The 17,938-nt window shown below is 58.1% G+C and overlaps 10 protein-coding genes across 10 annotated transcripts; 4 read left to right on the plus strand and 6 right to left on the minus strand.

Annotated features, from left to right (window-relative positions):
• Positions 1-2: 2 nt before the first annotated feature.
• On the minus strand, positions 3-239 carry ACA1_287490 (uncharacterized protein; the record flags this gene model as incomplete). The annotated part of the gene is made up of 1 exon (XM_004357384.1): positions 3-239. A coding segment is annotated over one exon (237 nt), but the record flags the coding sequence as incomplete, so codon positions are not given.
• On the plus strand, positions 78-266 carry ACA1_287500 (uncharacterized protein; the record flags this gene model as incomplete). The annotated part of the gene is made up of 1 exon (XM_004357383.1): positions 78-266. A coding segment is annotated over one exon (189 nt), but the record flags the coding sequence as incomplete, so codon positions are not given.
• Positions 267-594: 328 nt separating this feature from the next.
• On the minus strand, positions 595-3,165 carry ACA1_287510 (peptidylprolyl isomeraselike 2, putative; the record flags this gene model as incomplete). The annotated part of the gene is made up of 12 exons (XM_004357385.1): positions 595-861; positions 934-1,056; positions 1,129-1,255; positions 1,339-1,490; positions 1,582-1,731; positions 1,803-2,024; positions 2,097-2,250; positions 2,337-2,380; positions 2,451-2,542; positions 2,627-2,769; positions 2,841-3,008; positions 3,140-3,165. 12 exons carry the CDS (start codon positions 3,163-3,165, stop codon positions 595-597), a joined length of 1,668 nt encoding a protein of 555 aa, XP_004357441.1.
• A 286-nt stretch (positions 3,166-3,451) lies between these two features.
• Positions 3,452-6,538, minus strand: ACA1_287520 (fucosylgalactoside 3-alpha-galactosyltransferase; the record flags this gene model as incomplete). The annotated part of the gene is made up of 9 exons (XM_004357386.1): positions 3,452-3,880; positions 3,978-4,089; positions 4,168-4,235; positions 4,305-4,401; positions 4,474-4,566; positions 4,673-4,895; positions 4,985-5,066; positions 5,136-5,257; positions 5,344-6,538. 9 exons carry the CDS (start codon positions 6,536-6,538, stop codon positions 3,452-3,454), a joined length of 2,421 nt encoding a protein of 806 aa, XP_004357442.1.
• Positions 6,539-7,193: 655 nt separating this feature from the next.
• ACA1_287530 (cellulose binding domain containing protein) lies at positions 7,194-8,566 on the minus strand (the record flags this gene model as incomplete). Its single annotated transcript, XM_004357387.1, has 2 exons — positions 7,194-8,443; positions 8,509-8,566. 2 exons carry the CDS (start codon positions 8,564-8,566, stop codon positions 7,194-7,196), a joined length of 1,308 nt encoding a protein of 435 aa, XP_004357443.1.
• A 476-nt stretch (positions 8,567-9,042) lies between these two features.
• On the minus strand, positions 9,043-10,300 carry ACA1_287540 (uncharacterized protein; the record flags this gene model as incomplete). The annotated part of the gene is made up of 3 exons (XM_004357388.1): positions 9,043-9,213; positions 9,285-9,420; positions 9,510-10,300. 3 exons carry the CDS (start codon positions 10,298-10,300, stop codon positions 9,043-9,045), a joined length of 1,098 nt encoding a protein of 365 aa, XP_004357444.1.
• A 132-nt stretch (positions 10,301-10,432) lies between these two features.
• Positions 10,433-13,832, minus strand: ACA1_287550 (protein kinase family protein, putative; the record flags this gene model as incomplete). Its single annotated transcript, XM_004357389.1, has 12 exons — positions 10,433-10,543; positions 10,633-10,708; positions 10,784-10,882; positions 10,969-11,061; positions 11,131-11,263; positions 11,351-11,465; positions 11,553-11,622; positions 11,691-11,811; positions 11,913-12,090; positions 12,168-12,548; positions 12,743-12,793; positions 13,164-13,832. The coding sequence occupies 12 exons, from the start codon at positions 13,830-13,832 to the stop codon at positions 10,433-10,435; spliced, it is 2,097 nt and encodes a 698-aa protein (XP_004357445.1).
• A 300-nt stretch (positions 13,833-14,132) lies between these two features.
• ACA1_287560 (AP2 complex subunit sigma, putative) lies at positions 14,133-14,654 on the plus strand (the record flags this gene model as incomplete). The annotated part of the gene is made up of 2 exons (XM_004357391.1): positions 14,133-14,300; positions 14,394-14,654. 2 exons carry the CDS (start codon positions 14,133-14,135, stop codon positions 14,652-14,654), a joined length of 429 nt encoding a protein of 142 aa, XP_004357447.1.
• A 133-nt stretch (positions 14,655-14,787) lies between these two features.
• Positions 14,788-16,637, plus strand: ACA1_287570 (uncharacterized protein; the record flags this gene model as incomplete). The annotated part of the gene is made up of 9 exons (XM_004357394.1): positions 14,788-15,157; positions 15,246-15,331; positions 15,408-15,546; positions 15,624-15,652; positions 15,715-15,804; positions 15,902-15,931; positions 15,993-16,075; positions 16,101-16,170; positions 16,245-16,637. The coding sequence occupies 9 exons, from the start codon at positions 14,788-14,790 to the stop codon at positions 16,635-16,637; spliced, it is 1,290 nt and encodes a 429-aa protein (XP_004357449.1).
• A 168-nt stretch (positions 16,638-16,805) lies between these two features.
• ACA1_287580 (plexin repeat domain containing protein) lies at positions 16,806-17,765 on the plus strand (the record flags this gene model as incomplete). The annotated part of the gene is made up of 2 exons (XM_004367757.1): positions 16,806-17,262; positions 17,470-17,765. 2 exons carry the CDS (start codon positions 16,806-16,808, stop codon positions 17,763-17,765), a joined length of 753 nt encoding a protein of 250 aa, XP_004367814.1.
• Between the last annotated feature and the right edge of the window lie 173 nt (positions 17,766-17,938).

Below are 17,938 nucleotides of genomic sequence, written 5' to 3' on the forward strand. Positions count from 1 at the left end.
CCGTTTGCTTGCGAACTGTCGTGGCAGTTGGAGTGGCGACATGGTATATTCCCCATTCCTTTCCTCCTTGGTGTGATGAGCTGATCTGCCCACAACAAGCACACCACACACTCACTTTCCTTGCAGGCGTGGTGGTAGGTGGTGCGCTCGTGCTCATCCCGTGCTGGTGCTGTCTTGTACCTGTGGCGCTGGCCGTTCACCAGGTGTGTGCAGCACTGGTGTCGACAGGGGAAAGTCATGTAGGTGTGTTGGGCGCTCATGGATGAAAACAAAAAGACAGCTGATAAAGCACCTCTGTACTTTGTGGGCGACTTCGGAGAAAAAGAGCGAAACGGTGGCACATTCCGATCATTCTTCCCGTCCGAGACCTTGGCTGCCCCCCTTTGTAAAACGCCTACTAAACCAGACAATAAGGGGGCAAAACCACATGAATGTGTGGCACATTCCGATGTCATGACCAATCAGGTGAAGTGTGGCGCCCGAACCCGGCAAGCTTCATCAAAATTCATGGAATGGCTCCGTCGCCAAAAAACCACTGGTCTTCCCACGTTATGGCACGAGTGCTGGCCATCCCTGGCGTGAGGGATCTCAGGGTCACCACTTGCTGAAGTCAAACCGTCCGCTTCCCTCGGCAGACTTTCGCTTACTGCCCACTTGCGGGAGGCTCAGGCCAAGGGCAGCGGCTCCACCGGTTGAAGGCGCGCCAGAGGCCGCGCCAGGGGCCGGCAGACCGAGCCCCCGGCTGGGCTTGGCCGAATACGGCGCCAGCGTCGCGGTATGGATGTACTTGCCCACACCCTGCCTGAACACGGCCTGCTTCGATTCGCCCGTGGGGTTGCTGTACCAGTGCCCAAACTCCTCCTGAGAATCGGGCGCGAATGTTAGGCCTGGGCGGATCTCGCACACCATTGGGAGGTGGAGGGATGTACACACCATATCGGCCTTCTCCTTGGCGTCCTTGGCTTCCTTTTCGGCCTCCTGCTTGACTTCTTCCTCGAGGAGTTCGGCGTCGAACGGGTTCACGAAGATGCTCACCTTCTTGATCACGATGTCACTCTAACAAGCATCCGTCAGAATCAATTCGCACGCACCCGCCATTGAAAAATTGTGGGAGAGGGGGGTGGGTACCCTAGGCTTGTCCTTGGGGTCGGTCTGCACTGTCTCCATGAGGTCGAGGACCTCCATGCCGCCCACGACCCGTCCGAACACGCTGTGCTTGTTGTCCAGATGATGGGCCGGCTTGAACAAGATGAAGCTGCACATACACGACAAAGCGTTTGCACACTGGTTGGTGAGCAACGGGCGGCAGTCGAGGAGGCTGGCGTCTGGGCGCCGTACAATTGCGAGGTGTTGGTTCCGGGTCCGGCGTTGGCCATACTGAGAATGCCGCGCCCGCTGTGCCGGAGCGTGTGTGCGATTTCGTCCTTGAGCGGCTTCCCCCACGCCGACTTGCCGCCAGTTCCGGAGGCCGTAGGGTCACCGCCTTGGATCTGCACACCGACAAGAGCCAAAGAAAGCAGGTGAGCCGACAGCGGATCGGCCATGAACCCACAACAAGCAGGGGAGGAAGGGGAAGCGAACCATGAAGCCGGGGATGAGCCGGTGGAAGGTGGTATTGTCGAAGAACCCCCTCTCGGCCAAGAGAAGGAAGTTTTCGCACATGAGAGGCACCTGGTCGCAGTGGAGTTCGATGTTGAGGTCGCCGAGATTCGTGTGTAACCGCACGTAGCCCTGCACGCGCACCAGCGCAACCCTGTCAGTGCCCAACGCGCGCTACGTGCGCGCTCGCGTGGGCGTGCTACCTTCTTCTTGGTCTTCTTGATGGGGATGTCGTCTTCGGTGGCCTTCTGGACAAAGCCAGCGCAGGTGAAGGAGGCCGAGGACGCGCCCGACTTCTTCGCTTCGGGCGCTGCCGTAGCGGCCGGCTTCGGGGTCGCAGTGGCCGCCGTGGTCGTGGATGTGGTCGTGGGCTCCACCTTTCGTTTCTTGGGCGCAGGTGTCTCTTGTGCCTTCTTACCGCTCTTCTGCGCACATCAACAGCGAGCCGTGAGAATGCGCGGCAGCCACAGCTAAGTGGGTGGGGGTGTTGATCGTACGCTGGCCAGCTCGGCGAGGACCTTCTGGGTGGTGCCGACGGCGTTGATGTTCTTAGAGGCGTCTTCCTCCTCTTCCTCCTTGAGGGAGAGCCCCTCCTTCACGTAGTGGAATTCGGAGATGTTACGCTTCTGCATGTCGTTCGGGTCCTGAATGCTGCACGAGACGAGTCCACGAGCACCAACCGACGACACAGTCAGACGCCGGTGAGAGGGTTTGGGTGGTGTGGACGTGTAACAAACCTGATGATGTCTTTGCGGGTGAACGGGTCGCCCGTGATAAGATCCTGCGGAGGGAGCAGAGACGACAAGACAGTGAGATGAAACAAGCGCAAGCCAGGCCGAGGTGCCGCGTACGTTCCAGGACTTGATCTTGATGTTCATCTGCTCCACGGCTTCCATCGAGTAGACCTGGCCCGACGTGCGGATGAACACGATGTGCGAGTGATCTGTACACACCCACAAGCACTCCATTCAGCCTCCATTCGCCATGGCGATCTCAACCAAAAGGTGCTTAGTGACCGGTGCCGTACCGGTGAAGGCCTTGTAGGTGATGGGGCACATGTATTCGCCCTGGGGATTCTTGTGGAAGGTGAGCCGGATGAGGTCCTTGGCCGTGATCGGGCGGCCTGTGATGGGGTGCTTCCCGAACTTCTTGATGTAGGGCATGATGTTGCTGTAGCAACCCACCGTCGTTAGCACAGCAAAGCGCCAACAAAACCAAAAGGGGAGTGGGCGAAGGCGTACAGGATGTCGAAGACGGTGCCCTCGGGCGCGGTGGTCACGGGGGTTTCGAAGGGCTGGAGGGAGATACCACAACAGTAATAGGGCAGCGGCTTGAACAGACCCTTTCTCTGTGGCGTATTCGCGGCCCTGCCGCCACCCTCTGTCGCCCACTCCTTCGCCGTCACGTAACTGTGCCGCCGTGGATATTAGGAATCGAAAATGAAGAGCGATTGATGCAACAAATCAGATGTAATTTTCCACGATGACGGACGGTCAAAATAAGGCAGATCGAGTGCAAAGAGAAAAGTAGAAGCACATACATTTTCTCTCCTTGTCTGCGCCCCATCTTGCGTTGATTCTGGGTTGCTCTGTTTTTTTTTTTTTTGTTGCGCTTTTTCGCTTGCCTCCAAATTCCTGATCTTTCCGGTTGGAAAGAAATGCTAATGGAAAATAACAATTATGGATTATTTTGTGTTTATTGTGCCGGCCGGCAGCGGTGGTGATGTTTGTTTTTTACATGTTGTTGTAATCAGAATATACCTGCGTGAGAGAGAAGGCATAGCCGTATCTCCTTCGTGGTGTTGCGAGCTTGAAGAGAATAAATAAATAAGGAAGCGTGTCGGGGTAGAGTCTCACCGTTGGCTGGAGAAGTGCGGATTGCGGTTGCCGTCGATGAACTTGTAGTTGGGGTTGCGCGCGGCGGCTCTCTTGGGCGGAAGCACCTTCCTCGGCGGACCCGCCTTGACAGGACCGCTGGTGTCCGTCTTCGTCATCGGCTTCTTCACGGTCGAGGTGACGGTCGCGGCGGCGGTGGTGGTGCTCGTGGTGGTCTTCTTTGCCCGCTGGAGCTCCGCCGGTGCCCTCATCTTGGGGACGGGAGGCTTCTCGAGGAGCCACACGCCGTCATCGAACTTGCCGAACTTCTTGCGCATCTCGGTGTGGTACACCATCAGCTCGTCCGCGATCTCGCCCTCACGGCCGCGGCCGGGCTTGCCGCGATGCTCGTCGAAACGGAAATTGATCATCAGGTTGCTCAGGCTCGAATCGTCCACTCGCCAGTACTGCATTGCACAAGAAGAACGTTAGCCCGCGGCAGGGGGAGAGCCTGTATTCGCGGCAGGAGAATGGGAGATCGAGGGGGGGGGAAGGGTACGGTACCCCGAAAACCTTGAAGCGCTTGAGCTTGTTGGCCTTGCCGACGATCCAGTTGTTGTGCACGACGTAGGGCAACTCCTTCCCGGCCCACTTGTCGCCAAAGAAGTAACCGCCGCTGCAAAGGAAGGACGCCGGAGAGAATAAGAACGTGCATTGACATTGGTACACGCACGATGGGGGAAAACGAAGATACCTGGGGAAGTCATCGATGCTCATGATCTTGTAGTTGGGCGTTTCGGGAACGGGGACGTTGGCGTTGTTCTGTTGTGACCAAAGAGAGAGTGAGCGCACACTCGAATGCTGAGCCCATCATTGGCACGAGAGGCTCACCTTGCCGGACACTGCGCCGAGCCACTTGTTCATGCAGTACTGCTCCTTCTTCTCTTGAGTGACTTCGCACTCGATCACGTGGTTGATGAACGCCAAGCTGCAGGACCAAGCGACACGTGAGACATTGGCACACAACTGAGATTGGAGTGGTGGTGATGAAGGTGCGTACCTCTTCTCGCGATTCTTTCCGTAGAACAGGCCGCCACAGATGCTGGAATCCCGGCCGTGTGCGCCTCCGTCGTTGGTGAAGAAGATGTCGACACTGCAATAGTGGGAAGACAGAACAGAGAGTGAGACCAAACAATCAGAGATCGATCTACAAGATTGCCTGCAGCAGCCGACGCAAGAAGTGTGTGCGGTGTGCGTACTCAGAGTCGTTCATGCGAGAGAAGGGGTTCTTGAGCCACACCATGTCAATGTCGCTCACCATGACCGAGTAGCCCATCTCCACGATCTTCTTGAAGTAGTGCGACTTCTTGTGGACGACCTTGTTCCAGTTGGCCCAGGCGCGGGTTCCCTTGTTCATGGTGTAGGAGACAGACTGGGAGAGAGCGTCCATTCCTATCTCGGGGTCGTACGCCCAGTCCACGCCTTGACGACATAAAGAAGAAGTAGTAGAAGAGAGACCAGTCAGCAATGGGAGGTTACTCTCCGGGGAAGAATCTGGTGCGCGAACGAACCAAGATAGGAGAGCTGTTGCGCCATCTGGACGTCGCTGGGAATGATGACGTAGTTGGTAATACCCTGCTTGTCCACGTACGACTGCAGAAGCGAGGGCGAAGACACGGTAAGGTAGGTGACGCAGGTAAAGAGGGTGGGCGAGTCGTGTACCTTCCAGTTGAGCAGGAACTCGAGGTAGCCCGAGTTGGCGATGACCATGATCACAGTCCCGTTCTGGGCCACGCGCGGGAGCGCGTTGTGGAGCAAGAATGGATAGTCGCGGTATTTGTAGCCTGCAAGTAAAACCAAGTTGGTCAGTGCGCAAGACACGAAGAAGGATGGAGAGGGAGGAGGTGGAAGAGGGGGTCGGTGCGCATACTCTCGTCGACGGGCACGTCGGGGTAGTCTTCGTCGTCGGTGGCGTGAAGAAGCGTTCGATGTTCCGTGAGAGGATCGACTTCGAAGTTGTCCTTTATGCGGCCCCGCAGTCGATCGCGTTCGAGGAACCAGGTGTCATCGATCTCGTCAGGTCGCGGTATGCGGCGCGAGGATGATGATCGAAATGAGAGATTGAAAGAGGGCGAGTAGCTGGCCGTCAGCAGTATGATGCTGCTCGTGATGCACACGATGAACACCAGGAACAAGATGTTCTGGCGCTGTCGCAGCAGCCCGAAGAGGGACGAAGATGTGGCCGATGTCGACACAGGCGGCGAAGATCGAATTGGCTGGCGCGACTGCGATTTCGAAAATGAAGGCGATGCTACCCCGCTGCTCCCTTCAATGAGGTTTCTGCTGTTGCTGATGTGGTTGTGGTAGCGTTGTTGCTGGTTTTTGAGACCCATCAGGCCACTGCCGGTGGAGAGGGAGAGGAAGCGAGGCGACGTCGGTGGCGAGATCTCCTCCATCGTGTCGAACGAGTCGCCCTTCATCACCTGCGCCATGGCCATGAACTGCTGGTACTGCTTCTGCTTGAGGTCGGTCGGGCCGTCCGTCGTCGTCATGATGCTGTTGCTGCTGAGGATGTTGATGTGGGTGCTGCTGTATTTTCCCAGGCTCGAGGGAGGCGAAGAAGATGCTGCAGATGACGATGATGGAGCCGCCTTCTTGCGTCGCGTGGGTATGGGGGTGCCGCGCGACGTGTGGAGAAGCTCGAGGTCCGACTCGGCCTTGAGCTTGTTCTCGCGGAGACAAACCACCACTTCTTGCGCTCCTACGTCTCGCCTTCCGCGGTCCTCCTCGTCGTCCTTCTCCCTCTGCGGCAGGCTCTTCCCTCCCCCTCCTCCGCCCTGGTGGATTTCCTCCGCCTCCACCAGGTCCTCGTTCTTCTTGTGGCTGTAGTCGTCGTCGTTGTTGTAGCCGTTCTGGGGTGCGGCGCGGTGGTGAACGTCGTCTCCTCGAGGAGGCGGCTCGATATCCGAATTTCGGCTCTGTAGTTCGCCACTGCCGCGCTTGCAAGTGAGTGAGGCCGAGGGCGAGTAGAGCGGCCACGCCGCGGCAACGTCGTGGTGCTGAAGAAGATGCTGTTGTGCTGGTGGAGGCGCTGATGGCTCTGTGGTGGCTGTGGAGGATGCCATTTCCTTCTTGCCTCTCTCTATATACCGCTCTCTCGTGGTGTGAGCAAGGCAGGGAAAGAAAGGTCGTTTGGGGTGCAGGTTGTTCGTCGTCGCCTGCCTGTACTCTCACTCGCACACGGCACGGTGTATGAACGAGTGAGGACCAGCAATGCAGAGGAGTTTCCCCTTGGGTGTGCGGGCACTGAACGCTCAAGCGTGCCGCTCTGTGTGGCGAATTACGTGAAGTTTCGGTCCAATCATTTATTGCCGACATACTGCCTCCGTCACACTTGATGGTGGGGACCCATGGGCCTCGTGTCGGTGGTACTGGGTGGTTGTGTGGGAGATACCTGGCTGGCACTAGTGATCAGGTGTGTCACTCGTGTCGGTCACATCCCTTTTGGTCCTTGCCTTGTGGGCACGTGATTGATGGTAGCGCCAGCAAGGCGGGAGTTTAGATGGATTTATTCACAAGCGATGGCCATAGGCCAAGGCTCCAACGGAAGTGTGGAGAGCAGACGGAACTGCCAGAGGCAGAGAGTATCAGCGAGCGGAGAGAGGGTGATCATCGTCACTCCTCAAGGAGAATGGGGAGAAAGAGAAAGAAAGAGAAAGAGAAAGATAGAGGAGAGCATGCACAATATGTGATGTGGTGGTGCTGGCAGGTGAGTCTCGCTTACTGGCAACCGAGGGAACCGATGGTGACGGTGGGCTTGGCGGCAGGCGACGAGCCAGCCAGACGCACGACGACGCCAGCACCCTGAGTGGCACCAGCCTGGAGGGCGCCGTAGTTGAAGGCGATGTTGAACGCGTTGGTGGAGCCCTGCCTGCTCAGCTCCCAGAACTGGGTGATGGTCGCGCCGGCCTCGGCCAGGGTGAAGGTCACCACGCCGCCGTTGAGCGGGCGCTGGCCGTTGTTGGCGATGCTGACGTCGAAGATCTGGAAGGTGTTGCCACCATCCACCCACACGCCACCGGCAGCGGCCGAACGGGCGACGACGGTCACGCTGGCGCTGCAGCCGTTGGCGGGGCTAGGCTGGGGAGTGGCGACGATGGTGGGCGCGGCCGAGGGCGAAGCGCTGGGGCTGGCGGGAGCGGCCGAGGGCGAAGGAGCAGCCGGCGAAGGGCTGGCGGTGGGGGCACCGGCGCAGGTCACGGAGTCGATAGCGACGGCGGGCGCGGCGGGCGCGGCGGGCTGGCCAGCGGAGGCGGCAGAACGGAGGACGTAGCCGGCACCGAGCGTAGCGCCGACCTGGAGAGGGCCGTAGGTGGTGGAGGTGGTGAAGGTGGAGCCGCTCTTGCGCTCGATGTTCCACGACTGGGTGATCTCCTGACCGGCAGCGAGGGTGATGGTGACCTGGGCGTTGTTGACGGCCTGGTTGCCGTTGTTGAGGAAGGTCAAGTCGAAGATCTGGAAGTGGAAGGCACCGTCGATCCAGCTACCGCCGGCGCTAGCCGAGCGAGTGGTCTGGGCGACGCTCACGCTGCAGCCGGTGGGCTGGGGCGTGGCCACGATCGAGGGCGCAGCGGAGGGGGAGGCCGAGGGAGCCGCAGGGGAGGCGCTGGGGCTGGCGGGAGCGGTGGAGGGCGACGGAGCAGCCGGCGAGGCCGACGGCGTGGCGCTACCGCAGTTGATGGAGGAGACGGCGATGGTGGCCTGCGAGGAGGACTCCCAGATGTAGCCGAACTGGTGGGTCTGGCCGGCGACGATGCCGCCGTTCTGGATGCGGTACTCGGGCAGGGCGAAGAGGCCGGTGGACTGGTTAGTGAGCTCCCACAACTGGATGATCTTGGCGCCGGTGATGGAGAGCTCGAGCGACTTGACCGCCTCAGAGCCGGCGGTGAGCTGCACGTTCCACTGGGAGAGGTTCTTGCCCTCCTGCTGCCAGGCGCTGCCAAGCGTCTGCTTGACGCTCACATTACAGTCTGTAGCAAAGGATAGAAAAAGCATGAGCAAAGGCGCTCACACGGAAGAGGCGGAGGAGGCATACCAGCAAGGGCGTGGCCGCAGAGGGCCGCGAGGAGCGCGAGGAGGAGGAATTGCTTCATGTTGAGCTGGGTGGTTGTAGTGGTCGGAGGAGCTGGTTTAGTGAGTTATTGTTGATGGTAAGCGATTTGATCCGTTCCATTTTATAACCGGACGAGCACCGAGGTGGATCATTCAGGGCCAGTGGTGCGCCGGGAAAACTGAGGGAGGCGCCACGGCAGGTGCGCGGCGAGGGGACTCGGACCTGAAAGTTGATGTGGTGCCCACGCACGAAGCTCTCCCAGGCCCACTATGTCCCAACCCTGTGCGCACGTTAGGCCATGTTCGCCCGGTGCAGCTGGCAGCGCAGGGATTTTTGCCGAGCGATGATCGCGAAATTTCTCTTAAAATGGTGGCCTTGTTTGTACGCTGGTGGAAAGCTGTAACTCTCGGTACATACCCAGCGAGGAAAGACAACGACGAAGGCCGGTCGCTCACTCTAAGAGGCGTGGTGTTGGTACTGTCGATTGCTCGGGGCTGTAGTGGCGGCTGCTTGGTGTCAGGCGGCCTCTTCTTCGGGAGCGAGGGTCATCTTGGCCTCGTCGGCGTTGAGGGCGGCGAGAAGCGCGGCCACGCGATCACGCGCAAGGTAAAGCACCAGCGGGGTCGCGCCGAAGGTGTACACGGCTTCCTTGTGGTAGAACAGAAGACCCTCCTTATCGAACGGCACCTGAAGCAAAAGGACAGAGCGAGGTGAGCACACGCCAGTTGGAAAGGGGGTGGAGAGCGAGGAGGTAGTACGTCGTTGCCCATCGCGGCCTGCACTCCGCTCACCGAAGGGTCGAACTGCGAGAGGGGTGCGAAACGGAACTCGTTGTGTCGGGAGATGGTGCCCAGGCCGTCCTGCTCGCCCAGCTTCGTATGCACCCAGTAGTTCCTGCAGTGGCGAACGAGTACAAGAGCATGAGAGGTCAGTGTAGCTGCCAGTAATGATCCAAAGACACGTGTCAGCTCGTGAGAGCCGACCTGAAAGAGGTGTCGCAGTCGTAGTAGAGGTTGCCGCGCCAGCATTGGATGTCGAGCACGTAGTAGGTGAGCGAGGATTCGTGAAAGACGCAGTCGAGAATGCAGTAGTGGTTGGGGTTGTTGATCGAGAACTTGGCCGTGTTGCCCGATGGCAACCCGCTCGAGAAGCGATGCAGCACCGCGCCGTTCCGCATCCGCGACGTTGTCTGGCCTTTGGCAGAGATGACGAGGCATCGCTTGCCGCCCAACGGCACCGGTACGCACACCCAGCTCTCCGCGAGGTCGAGAGGTAACTCGTCGCGGGCCATCTCCTCCGGCAGCATGAAGGTGTCTCGATATCGAGCCCTTATCTTCTCCTCTGTCCGCTCCTTCTTGAAGGCCTTCTTCTCGGCCTTGAGCTCCTGCACGAACTCTTCATCCACACGGTGCGCCTTTCGAATAGATTGGCCGTCTTGCGCGTAGGACCGGTCCTTCGGTTCGACATCTTCTCGCTTCCTCTTCTCCTTGCCGCTGCTCGCTTCAGCCTCCTCGGCAGCTTCTTCTCCTCCTCTTTCCTCTTCGATGGCAGTCTCTAGAGCAAGGCTGCGAGCGAGGGAAGTAAGGTCCCTTCGCGATTCGCGCTGCCTTGAAAGTAATCTCTCCCTGCGCTTGGTCTGATCTCCATCTCCTGCCGTGCGCTTGAATTGGTCCTGCCGCTTTTCGGACGCTGTCAAGCGCGATTGCGAAGGGTCGGCGCTGAAGCTAAGGGATGCAAGCAGGGCAGAGGGGTCTATGTCGGCCGTTGGCTCCATCTGCATCCACGCGCAGTCGCAAAATTATTTATCTCTTTTCTTCCTTTTCTTTTTCATTTCTTCTTGAAGAAAACGCCGAGGGGAGGTTTCTCCCAGGTGGTTCGTTTATTTCTGGACACAGCACTGGCGATGTCATGGTTGGATCTTGCCCAGTTCTTCCAGCAATGCCTTGAAACTGATTCGCTCTCGTGTGTCATGAGCCCAGCAGCGCTCGATCAGCGAGGCCCACTGCGTTGGACACTCCTGCACGTGAGGCGCCACCACCCATCAATGACGACCTGCCGTCAGCCAAGCCAAACCCAGCGCTCGTGGTCACAGTGATGTAGCCCTACCTTGGGGATGGGCGGCCGTTCCGCTCCCGAGAGAGGCAAAACGCGACGAAGCTGCTCCACGGACACCGCTTTGCTCCTGAGCACAGGCAGAAGGGACGTGTGAACCAACAGCCCGGCGATTAGGCACTGCACCGCGACCAGGTGGGCTTACCAGAAGGACCAGAGGATGAGCCCAAACGGAAGTACGTCGGTCCCCAGCGCGTAGTAAGCGGCGGCGTGGGAGCTTCTCTGCTCTGGTGGCTGCCACAACCTGCTTTAGTATGCGGTAGAGGCGATGGGAAAAGGTGAGGCGATGTGACCACGTCGTCCAGTTAACTGAGGTTAGCTCAGGCGTACGTGCGCGCTGTTTCATTTTCGGTCGTGCCTCGCCCTCGCACTGCCGAATCGTTGGCCAAGTCGTGACTTATTCCCACGTCCGTGATCTTTGCTCTGTTCCAAAGGCTTGCCATCAGAACTACGATCCTGTCACCCTATGTGCAGTGCGCGTCGATCGCGTACCGAAGGCCGAGGTAGTGAGGTGTGCCGTGAAGATCAAACTTGTGTCCGAATAGAAGAATATTACTCGGCTTCAACTCGCCGTGAATCAGCGCAGGCGACGAGGAGTGGATGTAGTGCATTCCAGCGGCCACACCTACCCCCAAGGCCCACATATTGCGAGGGAGATTAGATCCCATATACCCGCACGCACAAGGTCGAGGTCGGGGTCGGGGTCGCGTACCCTTGACGATATCGAGGAAGTGGGAGATGAACTGTGTGTCGTGCAGGTACCTGCGGTTGTCGATCATCCACGAGTGCAGATCGCCCAGGTTTGCTTTCTCTAGTACGACGCACCCCTGTAGAGAATACGTGCTTGTTAAGTTAGCGGGTGGTGGTGACACCGTGATGGCTCGCTTACGCGAGAACGGTGACCGCCAAGGTACCTGAATGTCGCGGCCCGGGATGGCGTAGAGCCGCCCGTATGCGCGGAGCACGTTGGGGTGGTTGAACTTCCTGTTGGGATCAACATCGGCGCATCAGCTCACCAACTCCCGCGCAGCACAGTCCCGTGTGAGCAGTACCATAGGTTGTGGCACTCGGTCTGGTAGGCTCGCTCCTCGTGGTAGATCTTGACCGCCACGTCGTTGAGTCCCTGCCACACGCCTTCATAGACGGACCACGCCCGATTGTCCGTTGAATCTTCTGTGAAAGAAGATGACCAGCGGGTTAGCCTTCAACACATGAAACAATCGGCACGCAAGGAGTGGGAGCGGTGCAATGTAGCAGAAGAAGGAAGAACGCACTACCGGAGCGTCCCGTTAGCCGCTTGCGAAAGTCAACGTTGATCGAGTCAAGATCCAGCTCTTGGAGGAGAAACGTGTGCATAAGTTCACTGGGGTTGCCGAAGCTCGGACTTGAGAGCGTGCCGCTCGCGCCCACCCCATCGGGGCCAAAGAGGGCAGGATGCTCGAGCACCTCGTCCTGCGAGAGTAGTACCACGCGAGGTCAGCCCCACAGTGCCCACTCCCGGTCCTTCGCCCCGACGGGGGGCTGCGTACGAGAGACAGGTGCTCGGCGGCGGCCAGGTCGGAGTAGAGGTGGGCCAGGTGGTCGTCGTGAATGGCGGGCAGCTGCTGCGGCTGCTGCTCGTGGTACGCACGGCCGTTCTGCTGCGCTTCGCTCACCAGGAGGATCGGCGGTGTCATGGTGTTGCCGGTTGTGCCACCTTTGGCTCGCGTCGAATCCCCTGGGCGCTGCGCCGGCCTCGCTCGGTCCGCCACGGTCTGGCCCACGCGGTGGTACCCGTACGCTGCTTCGTCGTATTCCATCTCCAGTTCAATCTCCGAGGTGTCGTCCGTCGACGTCGTGTCGCCCTGTCGCCTCCGCTGGCCTTCTTCGTCCCCGACCTTCGCTTCCTTCTTCGCTTTGCCGCTCAGTCCCTGCTGTGCACACAAACACAGCAACACAACCGTGTCAAAAAATCAATATAAATATAAATATAACCAAAAAAAAAGAAAAGGCAACGAGGCCACCCCGAACTCCGCGACGGGCAAGCCACCGACGCGAACGGCAAAAGAAAAGAAGGGTGACGCGAGCTACTGGGCATGGGGAGGGAAGAGGGAACGAATGGTACCTGTTCGCCGTTGTTCTCTTTGCTTCGCTTCCGGCCGCGCTTTGGTTTTTCCTGCGCGAGGGGAAGAGGGAACAGTGAGGCGGCGGACAACATCTCCGGAAGAGTTGGTTTTGGAGAGAAGCGCGCAACGCAGTGACAACGGCCAGAGGCGACGCTCGTCTCCTCGCTTTTGCTAGGGCTGCGGTGCACGGAAATGGGTAAAAGCAAATTAAAGAATAAAATAATAGTAATAATAAATAAATCCGGCGAGTAAACGAGAAGCGGTGATAATAAATAATTAAATTAACGAATAGTTATCTCCGGAGCGCAACAGAACAGAAGCGCGACAGAAAGGTAAGGCGGCTGGTCAACAAACAAGTGTGAAAGTTGCAAAAATAAAAATAAAAATAAAAATTACATCAGGGAAGCACAAAACAAGTACCTTGGCGATGGTCCCGGCGCCGCTGTTGGCGTCTTCTTCGTCGCTTGTGGCGCCGCCCAGTTCGACGCCCTCGAGCTCGGTAGCGCCCACGTAGGTGGCCATGAACCGGCTGGCGGCCGAGTTGATCGGTGGGAACGCCCACACGTGGTAGTGCGAGTCGTTGTCCGGGTCGGACACCATGCCGAGCTCCTCGAAGAAGCACGAGTACTTGGGCGGGTTGCGCTTGGCTGGCACGATCCTGAGGTTCTTGTTCATCCCGCCGCCGGCGATGCGACGGAACAAGTAGAAAATCGCAGATGTTCGATCGGGCGCGAATTGGCGCACGATTTCGGCTGCCCGCGATTCGTTGGTCCACGAGTGACACGCTGATCGTCTCTTCCTCTTCTTGATGGGGAATGCTGCTGGCACCACCTTGTGCTTGAGAGAGGGGGAGTTGGATGCAGAGGAGGAAGATGCAGCGAGCGAAATTTCGTGATGAGGTTGGTGATTTGTTCCGTTGGCAGAGGGGGCGGGGAAGTCCACTGTGCGTCCTCCAAAATAGGCTCGTCTCACACTCTCCACGGCATAGTCATCTTCATCATCTTCTTCGTCCTCGTCCGTATCATCGAACTCGTCCTCGTCTGTGACGGCCTCATCTTGGCCCAAGGGAAAGTACTCGTCCATCTCCATCTCCTTCTCTCTTCTTCTTTTTTCAAATTGAATCGATTGACTTTCTCGCAGCAGTTCGAGGTTCTAGGGCGCCAAAAACAACTTACAATAAATATAACTAGTAATAAGTGCAGGTAACACACCACTAAACCGTTGGTGTGCGTTCGTATCTTTTGTCCGTTGGTCGTGCTGTGCAACGACCAGTACTGGTCTCGTGAGTGTCGCCATGTCCGCAGTCGACGCTCAAATAAATGACTGATATATTTATTTCGACTACAATTGTAAAAATAAAAAAGAGCCAACAAAGATCCCGATCTGAGGATGATCAATTTCTTCTTGGTGCAAAACAGACAGGGGAAAGTGCGGGCGGCTAAATGGTGGGTGCCCTACGATGACGCCGAGCGGGCCAAGCTTGCCCTGGAAGCCCACCGCGTCGTCAACGCGCGCCACTCCAAGTTCACCAACTTTGTCGAGTTCCGCGACCACAAGGTGCCCCCCCCCCACATCCACCCCAGCAACACACTCGAGCCATCGCTTTCGTTCTTTTTCTATTTCTATTTATTTGCCAACCCAAACGTGTAGCTCGTGTACAGGCGATACGCCGGTCTGTATTTCTACCTGTGCGTGGATGTGAGCGACAATGAGCTGGCGGCGCTGGAGCTGATTCACCTGTTCGTGGAGGCGCTGGACGCCTACTTTGGCAACGTGTGCGAGTTGGACCTGGTGTTCAATTTTGCCAAGGTCTATCAGATGCTCGACGAGATCGTGGTGGGTGGTGAGCTCATCGAGACCAGCAAGGCTCGCATCCTGCAGAGAGTCGACGAGCTCGATCAACTCCCCTGATGCCACCACACTCCTCACTCTTCTTCTGTGTACACACGCAAGCCACCACCGCGTTCGGCCAACTTCAAAGAAAATGGAGGGAAGAAAGGGAAAAGCTCTCTTCATTACTGCCAAGGTACTCACTGGACGACACATGCACGCTCGCGGCTCCTCGTTGGGGAGGCTGCACCCTCACCCGCCTCCTTCGCTCTCGGCATTGCGGCGTTTGCCGTCTTGCCGTCTGCCGCGCGCCTCGTCTGCCACGCTTGTCGCTCGCCCCGGTGCGCTTCTGGCCTCGACGTCTCGCCACCACCAGAGCAGCGGCGCCTTGTCGCTGGCTCTCCGCGGTGTTCGTTGTGGCGGTTGTGCCGGCGCGAGGCGGCGTTGGTACTCGTCGTCGAGTAGTGCTGGGGGCGAGGACGAAGCCAAAGCTGGCGCCAGCAACGAAGAGGAGGAAGAGCGGCCCTACTTCGAGGAGATTGCGAACAAGGCCACCATACTCAGCGAGATCGACCACGCTCTTGGTGCTTAATCTTCACTTTTTTGACATTTATTATTTATTTCAAAGCTTAAGGTATTTATTCATTTATTTTGCTATTTGGTGCGCCGCAGGAGTGTCCAAGCCGCCAGCGCTGGAATACATCTACGTCCAGCCCGCCGTCGCGTTCCGCTTCTCGCGCAACTCTGCCTCCTCTCAGGTAGGGAGTGCTGCCTACGAAAGACGTGCTTGAGCTGCTGACTGTCTCTCGCCATGTTGCTCGCGGGGTGGCACAGAACCCGTACGGGCACGCGGCCATCAGGTACTCCTTCCGGTCGGAGGACGGCAAAGGCTACGAGCAGTACGTGATGAACGTGGTCGGCCTGGCCACGCACCCGCTCATCAACTTCCTGTCGCCGGAGGACTATCTCTACGGTAGCGTCACTCCAGCTCCTTCCAAGCGATGTGGCCGTCAAGCTGATCGATCCACTACCATGGCTGTGTGAATGTAGGCGACCCCGCGACGCCCGGTTCTGAGCAGGCAGGTCTCCCACTTGTGCCCCGCTTCTTCTTTAAATAATCGGCTCACACCACCACTCCCAGGGCGGGGCGTACAATAGAGCCATCATGGGAATCAGGATCGAGGAGTGGCCGGACGACAAGATCAAGGCCATGCACAAGCTCTTCCTTGAGGTAGCCGTCACCACCAACCTCTCTGTTGGGTGCCTTGCTGCATAGCTGATGTTACATGCACGCGACAACGTACGTTGTTGCTGCACGTCACCGCCAGATCAAAAGGCGTAACGAGCACGAGAAAACTGTACGCCCGGCTCTTTCCTGCGAGAATGGGCGACGCGCCAGGCTAACGTTTGCTTGTCCAGGCGGCATTTTCATTGCTTCGCTTCCCGTTCCTCAACTTCTTGCGGCTGTTCGGGGAGAAGGGCAACTGCGCCTACTGGACGAGGTACGCCCCTCAATCACCACCCTAGAACTGGCCTTCCCGCCTCATTGCCAACCTTTGGCGCTAGTAAGGGGATCGTGGAATCGGGCCTGCTCGCGGTACGGTTGCTGTCTTAGCTTCGTCCATAGCTCTGAAAGGGGGAGCACCTCACTCTGTAACATCACCTCAACAGAGACCTACCATTTGGCCCAAGTACATCTTCATCAAGCTGTTCCTCCAAGTTGGACGCGTGCTGCCGCCACGCGAGGTCAACATCGTCCAGTACAAGAGCCTGAAGAGAAAGCAGCCCAAAGGGTGGCTCACCCCGATCTACTATCTCCTGGGCCAGGTGCTCCTCGACCACGACCAGTACGCCAAGTGCGTCGCGCGAGCTAACAACAACATTCCACGCATGCAGGGCGAGTTCTTCGATCTGGGCACATTGGCCAACGCAGTCGTAAAGATAAGCCCCGTCAACAACAAGGCCGTGGTGCAAACCAAGGCCCCGGACCACCCCTTCTGGGCCAAGATGCGAGACGCCACCGTGACTGGCTCTGCTCCCTCCACGCCCAAGCCGTTGAACTAGCCGACGTGGCGTTTGTTGTCAACTTTTTTTTCGGGGAGCGACTTTCGCCGGACTTGTGCTCTCCATTCGCGGATCGGCGGAGAATTGGGGGAAGGGGCTTTTTGTTTCTTTCAAAGATCTGGCTTTCTCTGTTCTCTCATCCTCAACCTAAACACCACATCACACAGGATGCTGCGCAAGCTTTTTGTTGCCTTCTTGGCGGCGATCTTGTGCTTCGCCCTGGTCGCGCAGGCGTCGTCTGTCGTGGACCAGATCTACGATGAGGCGGGAATCATGGCCAACGAAACTTCGCCATCGCCGTCGCCTTCGAGCGCGCCCGCCGCCAACATCACGGCCTCGCCCTCTTCCGCCCCAGTCGCGCCGTCGGTGTCGCCATCTTCCGCCCCGGTGGCCAATGTCACCGCCTCGCCGTCGCCATCTTCCGCCCCGGTGGCCAACGCCACCGCTTCGCCTTCGCCTAAGCCTAAGCTTGCGTGCGGCAACTACACCGGATGCGGCAACTGCACGGAGCAGTGGAACTGCGTGTGGTGCGACAGCGACAGCAAGTGCGAGGACGGAGGCGTGTGGGGTCCCAACCAGAACCCATTCAACAGCTGTCCCGACTGGCGGTGGCGTCAGTGCAAGGGTACGTCACCTTTCAATCGTTTTAATTTCAATTTCAACGTAAAGATGATGCTAGCGATTTCGACTACACAGGGTCGAAGGGGAGCAATCCCCTTACGGCCACTGCCGACAACCTCATGACTTTAACCTGATTTGCTTTACCAAATTTTTTGCTTTCCATTCAAGGGAAGATGTCGGGTGACTGACATCCTTCTCTCCACCCACGCAGCCAACGGCAAGGCCATCTTTTGGTCGGCCGTGTGTATCGCCGCGGTCTTGGTCGTCCTGTTCCTCTTCTGCTGCTTCTGCTGCTGCTGCTACTGCCGCAGGAAGCGAAGGTTGAGGCACATCATCTCCAACCAGAAGTCTTGGTCGCAGATCAAGGCCGAAGAGGCCGAGATGGATCGACTCCTCGGCACTCGTACCCCCAAGACCGACACCAGGCGCGAGCAGGTCTACGCCAAGTACGGCCGTCCCGGTGAGCGCAGCGTCAACAACAACCGCAGCAGCCTCTTCGCCCAGTAAGCGGCGAACTTCAACCCACCCGGCGATCTCGAAACATCAGAGACATCATCAGCATCACAGCATCGTCACCAATTTTGAATTCACTCTCTCAGCAACAACAGCACATGTACGCACATTTAATGTAACTGACGCGCATCTCTTTGCGCGCGTGTATAAAAACAAATCTCCACCCC

This window comes from Acanthamoeba castellanii (genome assembly GCF_000313135.1).
Source record: "Acanthamoeba castellanii str. Neff unplaced genomic scaffold scf7180000084777, whole genome shotgun sequence".
NCBI lineage: Eukaryota > Discosea > Longamoebia > Acanthamoebidae > Acanthamoeba > Acanthamoeba castellanii.